The 14,953-nt window shown below is 38.6% G+C and overlaps 1 protein-coding gene across 1 annotated transcript; it reads left to right on the forward strand.

The window, feature by feature from the left end:
* The first annotated feature begins 248 nt into the window (after positions 1–248).
* On the forward strand, positions 249–13,970 carry smarcc2 (SWI/SNF related, matrix associated, actin dependent regulator of chromatin, subfamily c, member 2). Its single transcript, XM_057338628.1, has 26 exons — positions 249–366; positions 1,698–1,817; positions 1,937–2,022; positions 3,124–3,205; positions 3,363–3,455; positions 3,776–3,845; positions 4,021–4,090; positions 4,245–4,320; positions 4,527–4,771; positions 5,158–5,282; positions 5,373–5,429; positions 5,824–5,861; positions 6,105–6,235; positions 6,717–6,788; positions 6,877–6,990; positions 7,108–7,261; positions 7,407–7,523; positions 7,640–7,702; positions 8,571–8,829; positions 9,832–9,993; positions 10,083–10,147; positions 10,267–10,387; positions 10,515–10,678; positions 10,760–10,894; positions 11,207–11,513; positions 11,870–13,970. The coding sequence occupies exons 1-26, from the start codon at positions 256–258 to the stop codon at positions 11,932–11,934; spliced, it is 3,102 nt and encodes a 1,033-aa protein (XP_057194611.1). The 5' UTR covers positions 249–255; the 3' UTR covers positions 11,935–13,970.
* Positions 13,971–14,953: the final 983 nt, after the last annotated feature.

Below are 14,953 nucleotides of genomic sequence, written 5' to 3' on the forward strand. Positions count from 1 at the left end.
CACTTTTACTACACTCAACTCGTGATTCAGGGATTCGGTGATGAGATTTTTATAGATGGACAGGGGTTCTATACAGAAAAGTTGAAAAGTTACTGCTCCTCTTTGACCGCCATTTTGGCTCTAGTTTTCCCTAACATAATACAAGCACAAGCTTGCACCTGGATCCAGAATGAAGTAGTTTCACATCACAACCAACCAGCGATACCAAATGAACACCAGGGGGCGATGAGTGGTCAAACTTTCGCGCAGACAAAGATGGCGGTACGGAAGAAAGACGGCGGCCCGAATGTAAAATATTTCGAAGCGTCTGATACCGTCTCGCAGTTCGACAATGTCCGGGTTTGGCTGGGCAAGAATTATAAAAAGGTACCGTTCGTTTATTTGTAACCAGCATAAACGGTCATTTGGGTATTTGTGCAGGAAAGGGCATGGGGCTTGAGGCGGGTTGGCAAAAAGGAGAGGGGAGGGCAGGAAAAGAGATGGAGAGAAATCCAGCTGTTTAAAAATCAGTCTGACGCGTCTCGAACAATAGAAGATGCTTGATGTGCGTCTTGAGAAAGCTCTTAAGAAACATCCAAGAATTGGAATGATCTTCAATATCTGATACCGTTTTTACGTCGTATTATAGCGTTTTGCTGTTTGTTAGGTTTTTATGAATGGCCTTGGTGATCTGTTCTCTTTTATCAAGGGAAAGGCCACCTCACATAACGAGGCTGCGGCATTGGCAGCTCGCATGCAGCGCAAGTGCTCAAATCCAGATGTGCAGACCGATACGTCTCGCGCGCGTTATATGTACACTAGCAATGTGTTACAAGATGATAATTTCACAGTCTGATGTCTTTAAGTGAGTTTGAGAATTAAAGTCTTTGTAGACACGAAAATGAACATGGTATAACTATAACGACTGTTTGTTTGTTTGATCTCTATTCTGGAAAAAGACACATTTTAAAGGTTTCCATTGCTAATATACTATAATAAGCCAACAGCTGTTTACCATTAAAACCGTTACAAAATTTCTTTAAACCTTATTCCAGTATTTGTGACAAAACATCCCACCCATTGAACCCAATACACAACCAGAGACATACAAATTCCCATTGAATTCGATAATTTTATCACTATGTAAAAGTTTTCCCTGTGATAATAATTTTTATGGAGAAAATACTCTGCAATGGTTTAAAATGATGAATTTGCACAAGGTTTATCTTAAATCATATTAAAAACTTGATTTTCACCACGGGGGACTTTAAATTAGAATGCTTCTGACAGAGTTTTCCCAGAATATTAGATCTTAAATATTGCCCATATAATAACATGTTTTATTTAATAATGGTAAGATTTAAAACACTTGGTATAGCAGTCAATGTTAATTTCCTTCAAAAAATCAATGTTTTTTATATGAGTCAAAAGATACAGATTGTGATAAAAGTAGCTGCTCTATGTATAATATACTGTATGTATGTATGATCGACAATTTCTGGAAGAAAACTGACAGACAACTTGATAGAAAAGAAAACATTTAGATTGTATTCGACAAGAGTCTGCATTTGTGTTTACTGGCCAAGCTAACTGGGTTAACATTTAATGTAGATCATTATAAGATGGCCAAGTCTGCCTGACTACTCCTGTCTATATATACTGTATGTATGTCCCATTTAAGATGTCTTCATAACAATTTGGTTTCGTTTTGTTTGCAGTATATTCAAGCAGAGCCCCCCACCAATAAATCTCTGTCGAGCCTGGTGGTTCAACTACTTCAGTTTCAGGAGGAAGTGTTTGGCCGGCACGTCAGCAACCCACCCCTCACTAAACTACCGGTACTTATAAATCAAAACATTCTTTAATGAGTATTGAAAAAAGTTATCCAAACAAAAGACATAAATTGTCATATCACCAAAGCACCATTGTACAAAAATGTGTAATCTCTTAATTTCAGATTAAGTGTTTTCTGGATTTCAAATCTGGAGGCGCTCTGTGTAATATTCTGGCTGCTGCCTACAAATTCAAGAGTGATCAAGGATGGTAATCTCTCCTTCCCTTTCTTTGTTTCTTTCACTACACATGTCTTCTCAAAGTATTCAGCCCCTCAGAATTGTTTGTTTTTTCATTTCCTCACCCTCAGATTGTTAAAAACGTGTAAATTTCTTTGTTCTGCTGAACACAAAGGAAGATATTTGGGAGAATGTCAGTAACCAAACAGATCTCATCCCACATTAACTGCCATAGTAGGGAAAATAAATACTATGGGAGTCAATGGGGGATGAGATCTGTTTGGTTACTGACATTCATCCAAATGTCTTCCTTTGTGTTCAGCAGAACAAAGAACTTTTCACAAATCTGGAAAACTATGAGGGTGAGGAAATGACTGAATGTTCATTTTTGGGTGAGCTATCCTTTTAGCTTCTCTGACCGTTTGCCTCTTTGTACTGTTAATTTTTCTTTGACTGCTTGATCATAATAGTGCCGTGTTTTCCCTGGATATTTTCAGACACCTTTAACGGATACACAGAATATAATATTCTTAGCCGAAACTGTATTTTGCAACATGCTGGGCTTTTTATTTATTTGCAACTAATATTACATCATGAATTATATTAATTAGATATATTGAGAGAATAGGAAACATTGAAAACAGTCATTTGAATGAAAGAAAGGTCAGTCCTTCAGACAGGACAATATTCAAAATATGTGGACAGAATATATGACAGTTTTACGAACATCTAAAATGAACACAGTATGTTCTCCCATAAATGTTCCTAATGTGCCTTTATTAACTTCGGCCCCCAAAGATAACATGTAAATGTCAGATGGAATGGAGGAGGAGTATGTGAACTTATTAGAGTTCTTTGACACTTGACACGCTGTGATGTCGTGAGTCGCCTTCATTGTGGTGTGAATTGGTCCTTATGCTCATTTTACATGACTTTTTTCTGTCACTGTATCTGAACTTTCAGTCTGTGTATCAAACCTGTATTGTTGAAGTTCTTTAACATTGATACACAAATGGCTATTTCTGCTAAATAATCATTATGGATTGTCCCTCTCTAATATATATTGAAGGCATTTTTACTTTTCGTGTGAAATGTCCTAATTGTAGTTGTGCTACACTCTGGTCTCTCTCAGGAGGAGATTTGACTTTCAGAACCCTTCAAGGATGGATCGCAATGTTGAAATGTTCATGACCATTGAAAAATCTCTGGTACAGGTGTGTGCCAAATGCACAATTACACACACAGCCACCCAGTCAGATGAATACTTTTAATGAGTCATTTACCCTCATGAAACCTTTCAATTTGTGAGTGTACTGTATGTATGAGTTATGAAACATTGAATAATGCTGGATGTCCTCTTTCCCTGTGTAGAATAACTGTTTGTCCCGACCTGTGATTTACCTGAGTTCAGAGATAGAGGCCAAGCTACTGGGAAAACTAAAGGACATTATTAAACGACACCAGGTAATTCCACAACATGAAAACAAATCGTTGCTTCAAATAATAACAGCCATTGGTTCTTGGTGCAAATGACTTGGTTGGGTTTGGACAATTGAAGAAAACATAGAAACATGTAGGAAACATAACTGACCAAATAAAAATAATGTTAGAATAATCACAACTTTATACTTGGGAGTTGAATTTGTTATAGATATTTCTTAACAAAATCATTGCAAGTCATTGCAAACAAAATATTCAGTATATCGCCCACCCCTACATAAAATAGTGAATAAGGCTTTTAAGATGTTACCTAGTATGATAAGATTTGTGCATTGTGTGTGTAGGGGTCTGTGACTGAGGATAAACTGTCCAGTTCTCATGTAGTGGTGCCTATTCCTGCTAGTCTGGAGGATGGTATGTTCTGTTGTTGAGTATTGTTTGCACTGAACAAGAATATTTACACATTCACACGTTCACACATCTTGAAGCGCATACACGGTTAAGTAAATATACAATAGTTTCTTTCTCAAATAGAAAATGGGTTTTAGTAGTTTAGTCATGTTGTGATTGGTTTGTGATTGTTTTTCAGAGGAGTGGGTCCGTCCTGTCATGAAAAGAGACAAACAGATGCTGCTGCACTGGGGTTACTGGCCAGACAGGTGAGCGCACACACACACACGCACGCACGCACGCACGCACACACACACACACACACACACAAACCTTTTCAAAAAAGCATCATTTAGTATGTTCAATAATCACTATTCATTCTGGGGACCGCTGGCCACTTAACGTACTGTGTTTATGATGCAGTTATGACACATGGATCTCAGCCAATGAGGTGGAAGCTGCAGTGGAGGATCCGCCCACAGCTGAAAAACCCAGGAAGGTTAGGAACCCCCCTCCCTCACCTCTCTCCATCTGTCTCTTGTTCTTTACCTCTCTTTTGCTTTGTCTCTTTTGTTTGTCACGCACATGCTGTCTCATTCTTTATCATGTTTATGGACGACATCACCGCTCTACATGGTTTTGTTACATAGTTAACAGAAATTCGTAGTTCATGTCCTGATTGTAAGTACCTGCGTGTGTTTGTAGGTTCATGCGAAGTGGATTCTCGACCTGGATCAGTTTAACGAGTGGATGAACGAGGAAGACTATGAGGTGGGAGAGGGTGGGCCGAGGAGAAAGAGGATTTCAGCAAAGACCCTCACGGACGAAGTGAGCGCACCAGATGAAAGGAGGGACAAAAAACCCAGCAGTGCCAAAAAGAGGAAACGCTCCCCTTCTCCATCTCCAACCCCTCCACCACAGGAGAGCAAGAAGAAAAACACGAAAAAAGGGTATTTCTATTACTGTCATTAATATTGAAGTCAGGATTTTTTGTATTTTCAGAAAACGGTGTCATTTGTGCAGGAATATTGCAACAATTTTTGTTAAAAAACATAGTAAGGGTAAAATAACAATTAAAAATGTTAATATAAAATAACATGAAATAAAAGTTAATGTTTTATTTGAATTTATTTTGCATTACGTATTAAACAAATGTTTTAAAATGGGAAAATGTTCAGTATTCCGATCATTCTTTCAGTAGTAAATGATAGGAACACTCATGCTGCACAAATAACTCAAATTGATCCTCATATTTAATAAGTAACCTGGTAACAGATGCTGTTCATGCTGACATTCTCTTGTTTTTTTACTGACCCTGTTTGTTTTTGTGTTCCAGGCCCACTACTCCCTACACTAAATCCAAACGAGGGCAAAGAGAGGAAGAACAGGAAGATCTGACGAAAGATCTAGATGAACCTTCACCTGTACCTGCAGTGGAGGAAGCCACACTACCTAAAACAGGTACGTTCACGCACACCTGACATTTTTTGATTGAACAATATAGCCTAGATTGTGTGTAATTGTGATATTTGTATGTGCACGTGTGTGTAGTGACTAAGAAGGACTCGGATTCAACTCCAGTGAAAGGAGGAACTATGACAGACTTGGGTATGTATCCGTGGGTTAGTTTGTGTCGAACATTCTGTGCTGCCTTCCATCGGCACCAAGTGGAATTGCAAAAGTAATGTTTTTGCTAAATCAGTTCTAGATTGTAGGTAGCCCCTCCCCCAAAATTACAGCATTGGTTGAGCCAAAAATTCAACCTTTGCAATGTGATGAAAGCAAGTTTACGCCTAAGTTAGCTAGTGTGTGCGTGCAGCATGCGTGATGTAATTTTTGTCATCAGCAGGCCTGAGCAGGGTACACAAGCTATGTTTGCATGCATAACCAATGGCACACTTACACCTTTTTTGCAACACTTTTTATCTCTGAATTGTGAACCCGAATATGTGGATTAGCTCAACCTAATCTCATTTTTCTTTTCTTTCGCATTCCCACCCAGATGAGCAAGAGGATGAATCGATGGAAACAGTAGGAAAGGTATGGGTGCAATTATTAAAAAAACTTTCACCTTTGTGTGTATTCTTGTTTAGAGGTCTGAAAGTCTAAAATCAATAATAAAGATGCTTCTAATTTGCTGATCTAGTGTAGTAGTGAGTAGTTTACCCCCAAAAATACTACTTCAGAGTTAGTAAAGGATAACAGAATTTTCATTTTTGGGTGAACTATTGCTTGAACAACAATTTGAGTGAAAAGTTGAACAATGTGTGTTTGTGTTATTAGGAGGAAGAAGAGGGTTCCCCCAGTGTGAAAGGAGAACCGGTGAAGGGTTCGGACCTCCATGAGGATAATGTCACTGAACAGACCCATCATATCATTATTCCCAGCTATGCTGCTTGGTTTGATTATAACAGGTAGTGTAACTACACACTGCTCTCTTTGTGTGCTATTATAGAATAGATTCATGTGACCACTATGGCATATTTTTGGATATTGTTTAAAGATTTAATGTCATTAACCTGACAAACGTTGTCAAATCTAACATAAAAATAAGCCCACGCTAGGATTCATTGCTAATGTAAAAAGGATAGATCACTCAAAAATGATTTTTTTTCATTATTTACTTTCGTGTTATTTCAAACCTGTATGACTGTCTTTTTTTTCTGCTGAACACAAAACAAGATATTTTGAAGAATGTTGGTAACCAAAGAACATGGCTTCCATTGATTTCCACTGTTTTGACCGCTGAGATATAATGTATAGTATATAGTGTAGTAGAAAGAGTCATATACAGGTATTGAATGTAATGACGGAAAATTTATGATAATAGATTTGTTTTTGGGTGAACTGTCCCTTTAAATGTCCTGTTTCTAAGAATATCTCTTTGTCTCTTAGCGTTCATGCTATAGAGCGCAGAGCACTACCTGAGTTTTTCAATGGGAAGAACAAGTCCAAGACTCCTGAAATGTAAGTACACCATCTCTGTTAGTAAACATACACAAACTTCATCCTTCACCCACCCGGTCCATCTCTTCGCTCTTCTGCTGCGTTACAGTTATCTGGCTTACCGTAACTTCATGATCGACACGTATCGACTGAACCCGCAGGAGTATTTGACCTCAACAGCTTGCCGTAGGAACCTGGCTGGAGATGTCTGTGCCATTATGAGGTCTGGAGAGAGAATTACAGATCGGATATGTTATTACAGATCGGATATGTTATATGCTAGTATGTATTTGTTGCGTTTTGATGCACTCTGACTGTGAAAACATGTTTCTGTGAACAGGGTTCATGCCTTTTTAGAACAGTGGGGATTGATTAACTATCAGGTGGATTCAGAGAGCCGACCGACTCCTATGGGACCTCCACCCACTTCACACTTTCATGTGCTTGCAGACACTCCATCGAGTCTGGTACCACTACAACCTAAAACGTCTCAGGTACGCAACTTACTAAGTTTAAGGCACACTAACCACAGTGAAACACACTGATGCTAGTGCAGTTCAAAAGTACTTTAAAATAAAACACTTTATTATGGACTTGATCGTTGGTCTAAACTATCATTTATTTCTCTGCTTCCTCTAGACTTCGACCTCACAGCAGATGCTCTCATTCCCAGACAAAGTGAAGGACAAACCGGCCGACCTGCAGAACTTTGGACTGAGAACAGACATGTACAGCAAGAAGTCCGGCCAGGCTAAAGTAAGAGCCACCTGTCTGCAAGATTATATAACCAAGAATATGAAGTATATGGATGATTTTAGGAGAGTTGAGCTGTTTGATAGAGAGATTGAGGATCTTTTTCTGTCATTCCACAGAATAAAAATGCTGCCAGTGCCACTCGGGAGTGGACGGACCAGGAGACACTTCTACTCCTGGAGGTACGGTATACACGTACAACTGAACAGTATTATAAATGCTTCTATAAAAAAATGCCCATTTTTTTTATTTAATGGGCAATTTCAGCTTTATGGATGTGACAATTTCAGTCAAAACTTGAAATATAAATTCTCAGAGAATGTATTCATTTTCAGTATATTGAATCATCTGTTTATATTTCACTAAACCCCTGATGGCAAGAGTCCAGATATCAGAAAAGTTTTAACATTTAAAAAAAAAAAAAAAAAAATTGAAAGAGAAAAATTCATGCTTTAAAGATGTGACAAGATGTGCGTTTTTGAGAGACAACATACTTTGTTGGATTTTTGTCAATTAAAATGTACAAACCAGAAGCAAAAGCACCTAATAAATGGAGAAGCGATAGATAAGGGAACATTATGAGGGAAAATTACAAAACTTTGAGACTTCATACAGGTATTTAAAACACCAAATATTGACATCTGACCTATCAGCATGGTGAAAACCTTTGGTAAAAGCTTGATTTTTTACCTTAATTTTGACATTTGCATGGAATTTCCCTAATACAAAATATGTAATCCTGTTATATGATCAGTATCATATTGCTAATGCATAAAGTGGGATTGAAAAACTAATGTAATATCAAAATAAATTGTGTAGTTTATTTTTGCTTTAATACCATCAATGCATAAGCTTGCAAAACCTGACGATCCATGTTACCTCAGAATAATTTGACATATTTTTAAAGGGCATATTAGGAAGAAAATGTGACATTCAATGTGTTTTTCTTTCCACCTCATAACATTTTATTGTTTAAGTTTTATTTCTAGATTTCAACCAGATTTTCAGTGTCCTGCTCTTTAACACTCACACAATTGTTTTTCTCTTTAGGGTCTCGAGATGTACAAGGACGACTGGAATAAAGTATCAGAGCATGTAGGCAGCCGAACACAGGATGAGTGCATCCTCCACTTTTTACGTCTACCCATTGAAGACCCCTACCTGGAGGATAGCTCCTCCTCCGTGGGCCCGCTAGCCCATCAGCCAATCCCGTTCAGTCAAGCTGGTAACCCTGTCATGAGCACTGTGGCGTTCCTGGCCTCTGTGGTCGACCCTCGTGTGGCCTCCGCCGCAGCTAAATCTGCACTTGGTAAGAAATTACACTATTCATGTCTGTGCCGATAGCCCTGTGGTTAGTGTGCCGATATACAGTATAGTGCCAGTGCACTTGCAGCCCGACCCGAGTTGGATTCCTGTCTCGAGTGTCATTTGCCGGTCCCTCTCCCCTGTCTCTATATCCAACGCTTTCTTGTCTGCTCTCCACTGTCCTATGGTATTAAAGGCAAAAAAAACTAAAATTCATAATTCACCCAAAAATGTCATTTTTGTCCTCAATGTCACCCATATGACTTTCGACTTAGTCTTTTTAAAGGGGTCATATGGCGCGAATACGTGTTTTTCTGTGTCTTTGGTGAGTTATTAGTTCCCCGTGCATGTATTAGACATGTAAAATAGCAAAAATCTAAGTGTGGGAACAAAAGATGCATTCTATCTAAAAGCGAATGCTCAATCAGACCTGCCTGAAACGCCTCGTGTAACCACACCCCCACAAATCTACGTGCTTCGTGCTATGATTTGACTAAGACCGCCCAAATGTATACGCAAGTAAGTTGGGCGTACCTGTCAGCACAATTGCTTTGGAACCTGATGTTCCAAATATGGTAAGAGGCGTCACATTTCCCTCACACACATGCAGTATTCGACCAATCACTACGCACTGGTTAACTGGCCAATCATAGCACACCTCACTTTTCAGAGCAATGAGCTTTGTAAACAAATCTGCGCGTTTCAGAGAGGCGGGGCAAAGAGCAAATACAAACATGCACGGTATGTGGAAAATACAGCGTTTTTGAACCTTAAATCGTGTATACACATTGCATTACATCTAAAACAAAGGAAAATATTTGTTTTAGCCGTGTCATATGACCCCTTTAACAATAAAAATTGATGTATTATGTAATGACAGATCATCCTCTATATATACTATATACTAGTTAGTAAGCGTGTAACAACAAAATGTTCCCATGTCGCTTAATTTCTGTAGCAGTTTTATCAGCAGATACTGTGAGCATGATGTTCTTCTCTTTTTCAGAGGAGTTCTCTCGGATGAAAGAGGAGGTGCCGGCTGCGTTGGTAGAGGCTCATGTGCGTCGGGTGGAGGAGGCGGCTCGAAGCAGCGGCAGATCAGACCCTCTCTTTGGCCTGGAGGGTAGCGGCATCGCTGGCACAGGCCTTGAGGATGCTGACAAACCCGGTAACACACCCACACGCTTACTGTCACTTTCATGGACACATTTAGAAGTCTAGTGAGAAAGAAACTAACTGTGTATGTTTGTTTTTCAGCTGAGGAGAACAGCGAGGAGACCAAGAGCAGTGACGGCCAATCCAACCAGGATAAGAGGGACAAGGTAACTTTATAAAGATAACTTCAAAACAAGAATTTCAGCTTGAAATAATAGACTAAAGATGGATTTCTGACATATCCCTAACATCGTTGTGTGTTATTCCCGCTATCGTGAAATTTTAGGAGAGCAAAGATGGAGTCAGTGAGGAGGAGGAGAAACAAGGAGAGAACGGCAAGAAAGAGGAAGAGAGAGCAAGAGAAGCGGAGACAGAGAGAGAAACAGAGAAGACGGATACAGAAATGGGTGTGTATATGAAACACTGAGACAAATAGACAAAATAAACCAAATGACTTGTTTTTAGAGATTGCAGTACGTGTGTTGTTTTATAAACAGTTGAGGAGGTTGCACGATTACCTGAACTCTTTTTCAGCGGATGGCGAGAAGGAGAAAGAACAGAAGGAAGGAACAGAGGAGGGTCAGAGGGACAGAGAGAGCGAGGGAGAGAAGAAAGCCAAGGTGGAGAGGGATGTAGGAGAAGGAAACCTGGCCACCGCTGCCGCTTCTGCACTCGCTGCTGCTGCCGTGAAAGCCAAAGTGAGTGAGCGAGTGACATCACAGCGTGCAAACAAAGATTCTACAAATGAAATGCTGAACACGGTTTTGATTTCTTTTCAGCACTTGGCTGCAGTGGAGGAGAGGAAGATCAAGTCTCTGGTGGCTCTGCTGGTGGAGACCCAGATGAAGAAACTGGAGATCAAACTTAGACACTTTGAGGAGTTGGAGACCATCATGGACAGAGAGAGAGAAGCGGTAAGGCATGATGGGTAATATAGTTTGGTTACCCAGTCGAGTGCTTACAGGCTAGATGTTTTGTAGATCTGTACCATAGATAATTCACTCTATAATGCCTTTTGAAACTTGTTTTATTTTATTTCACCCATGGAACATGTGAAGTTAACGAAAGGAAAGTAAACTAAGCAAAAGTTAATGAAAGTTCATCTCCAAAAATGAGTTTTGTTCAAAAAATGTCTTCAGATTAGTCGGACTAAAACTCAAGTTCTTATTTATCCAAATCTTCGCACTGTTTAACCAGAAATGCTTATGCATATATTTTGTTTATAGTTGGAGTATCAGAGGCAGCAGCTTCTTGCTGATCGTCAGTCCTTTCATATGGAGCAGCTGAAGTACGCGGAGATGAGAGCCCGACAGCAGCACTTCCAGCAGATCCAACACCAGCATCACAGTAACCAGCCTGGCAATCAGCCAGTGGCTCCATCTGTAGTGGCTCCATCTGTATCCCACCAGCCTGTCCCCAACGCCTCTGCCCCACCCCCGACACAGAGCTCCGCCAATGCCCACAATGATGCTCCGCCTCCACCGGCCTCTCACAGCTCCCCTCCCACCAATGCACAGGCCGGAGGAGCACATGGTAATGACAAACACACACTATAAAGGCTTAATGGAACAGATTTACGATTGGTAACGGAAGGTCAGATGTTGTATTTTAGGTCATATTTATGCATGGACCTGGACTCTTATTGGTAGATAAATATCTAATCAAGTAATTTTTGGAGAATTATCTGCTGAAACGTCATAGAATTCCATAGGACTGTTTATTGACTTGTAATAGGATATATATTATATTTGATCATTAACATTGTCAGATTGTTCATCGGCACTTTCAACACCCCATCTCACATTCTCGTTGCATGAAGTCTTACTTTCAAAAATATGTACATTTATTTTGTTTTCATTTTCCCTCTGTTTAAATTTTCTTTCCTTTAGATTCCAGCACTCAACTACCCGGAGATTCTCTCTACCCAAATGCCCCTGTGGCCCCAACACAGTAAAGAGAGAGTGTCAACTATTAAAAGGAGATGAGATAGAAAGCACGCGAGAGAGATAAAGGAAGCGATATCTTCTTAGTTTTTGTCACTTTCATCATTTTTGGGAGAAAATTATATACGTGAATTTTGCCAGCATCTTGAACTTGACAGGATTTGAAAAAAAAAAGCTAAAGCTAAACCCAAACCCAGATAACCTTAAAACTGTCAAAAAAAGAGTAAAAAAAGGAAAAGACGACCTTTGGTTTGGACATCAGGAAAAGTTCCAGTTAACAGCCAACAAAAGCACTCCTGACCTTCAAACAGCCTGCATTCAAGTACCATAAACAAAGTTCAGCCCTAAAAAGGCTATAAATGTCAATTTCCAATAATGTCATCAGACCTTCAGCCAAACTACAGGATCCGGGAACCTGTACCAGGATCTGGCGAAGGGTACCTGTGATCCTCAGCACCTTGATGTAGGTACTTTAGACTCAAAGGAAAAAGAAAATGAGAAATTGCACTTTTCGAATGTTTCTCTAATCATATTGGAGGGTTGAAGCATCAAGTCAAATTAGCCTTGACTTAATGGTTTGTTTTATCAGTGTTCTTTTATCACTAAATCTTTGTATTTGTTTTCATAGAAGCACTCGATTTGGAAAGTCCGAAGAGAAACTTGACTTTGTAATTGTTACTTTGTACGTGTGCGTGTGAATGTCGGTTTTGCTCATGGGAAAATGTGAAAGCTTCAGTGGTTTGGCCTGTTTTTGTACGTACAACTAGATTTTAGCATGAGGAAAAGAGGACGAGTTAGTATTAAATCTGTTTACTTTGTATGAAGAGTCTTTGACAGCGTACTGTAAACCATGTCATCAATAATTGATGTTTGCATGTTATTTTTTGGGTATGTGTGCAGTTTGGATGCACAAAATATCATATAGTGTTGCTTTACATTTTGAACAGGTGAAAGTAGTGTTGTTCTCCATCTCATTGCTGTGCTTATGAGAATACTTCAATGTGGGAGCGTATGATTATCCGATGGAAGGAGAATCCTAAGGATTCCTTACCAGGACAGCAGAAGCTTGGATAGGTGTGTCATTTTTTGAAAAAGAAAAAATGTCAATATGATTCTTTATTTTTCCAGGACACACATCTCATTTTTCAGTATACAGTGTTCATTCTTGAATTCAATTGTTGTTTGAGTGTTTTAGTATCAGGCCAAACCCAGAGAATGAAGGAAAATCTTTTTTTTTTTTGAATAAGTGGCAACTACCTGATCAGTACTAAGAAGGGAGTTTAAAGTTACATTTGAGGCTGTGGTTAATGTGTCTCATGTCTTCATATTGTAACCGTCCTATTTTGTATTTTTATATATTTCTTTACACTATTATGAATGCTGTTATCATATTATACATGTTCGTTGAGTTTATTTCTCTTTCTGATTGTGGACGTTCTGATACGTTGATGTAAAAGTCAGCCGAGGCTGGACTTGTGCGTGTGCATGCCCTCTATAGTTTTCCACACATTCTTTTGTATGTCTTTTGATTATCCAGACTACAAATAATAGTAGCTATGGGTTCAAAAAAGTGACGAAATCACAAAGCAAATATCAAAATCAACACATACACTCCTTCTGTAATATTACCTGCTGTTTACATCATCACACATGTGAATGCACAAATATGCAGTAGTCCAACATGCAGTATTACTGACAGAAGATTCACATCAACCTCACAGATTTGCACGCATCATAACTAGTGTTGAAAATCTGACCAATTTGCTTAGCTCTACGGTCTGTCTTTTACATTGTAGTGGTATAGTAGCTGTCGTTTTTTTATATTTTACATTTTGTTAATACTTTTTTTATTGGTGACTTCAGTCACTGGTAACCATTGTGTTAAAATGTGTGTGAATGTTAGACGACATTCGGTTCGTCGTTTGTGGAGATGTAGCAGGGGCAGACTGGCACCTGTTTACCTGTTTGACTAAGAATGGTTCAATTTTGGTTTAAAAAACACTGAAGGTTCTGCGCAATAAAAGACAATGTCAGTGATTCAAGATTTTTCTCAAGTGTTTTTAGAATATAAACCAATTTTCTTCAAACAGATTAAGAGTATTGAATATAGAACACACATTAGACTATTGTACAACTTATATTTTGATCATCTTTTTTCTGTGGTGAACTATCCCTTTAAGGATCAGTGTACACGATGTAGTAGTTCATTATCTAGCCACTAGTTGGCAGTATATACACATTAAAGGCATAGTTCACCCCCCAAAAAAATTTCCATCATTTTCTCACCTTCAAATTGTTCCAAATCTGTATAAATTTCTTTGTTCTAAATCTGTATAAATTTCTTTGTTCTGATGAACACAGAAAGATATTTGTAAGAATGCTTATAACCAAACAGTTCTTGAACACCATTAATTACCATAGTAGGGAAAATTACTTTATATTTTTTCTGTTAAACACAAAATATATTTTGAAGAATGTAGGACAAAAACAGTTTTGCGGAACTTTGTAATTGTAATTATTTCTACTATGGTAGTCAATGGGGTCCAAGAACTGTTTGGTTACTAGCATTCGTGCAAATATCTTTGTGTTCAACCAAATAAAAGACATTTATACATAAGTTTAGAACAACTAGAGTGAGTGAATGATGACAGAATTTTCATTTTTGGGTGAACTATCCCTTTAACTGATAGCCTGGACATATGGCTGTGATTCCTTTATCGAACTGTGAATTCTTTTAAAATATTTTCCCTATTGCATTTAACTGATTCTACATATTATGTCCTCACTGACTGAGATCGCTGATGTAAAAGTATGTACATACTTTTATACTATCTGTTAATGTAAACACAGGACTATTAAATATGTTCCCCAGCAATTGCATTCACATACTAACACCTTCATGTACTAATTTGGTGTTGTCGTGTAAGACATTGGGCGACAGAAACCAGTGATCCTTTAATAAACAAAAATAAAAAGTGGTCCATCCAACAATGCCCTACAAGGCAACACATCCTACACATATTCACACAC

Source organism: Triplophysa rosa, linkage group LG7 (genome assembly GCF_024868665.1).
Source record: "Triplophysa rosa linkage group LG7, Trosa_1v2, whole genome shotgun sequence".
NCBI classification, from domain to species: domain Eukaryota; kingdom Metazoa; phylum Chordata; class Actinopteri; order Cypriniformes; family Nemacheilidae; genus Triplophysa; species Triplophysa rosa.

Coding starts and splice junctions, on each gene's coding strand:
- smarcc2 (XM_057338628.1), top strand. CDS start 256: ATGGCGGTACGGAAGAAAGACGGCGGCCCGAATGTAAAATATTTCGAA. Junction 7,703..8,570: donor AGACACTTCTACTCCTGGAG/GTACGGTATACA, acceptor TTTTCTCTTTAG/GGTCTCGAGATGTACAAGGA. Junction 10,679..10,759: donor CTGCTGCCGTGAAAGCCAAA/GTGAGTGAGCGA, acceptor ATTTCTTTTCAG/CACTTGGCTGCAGTGGAGGA.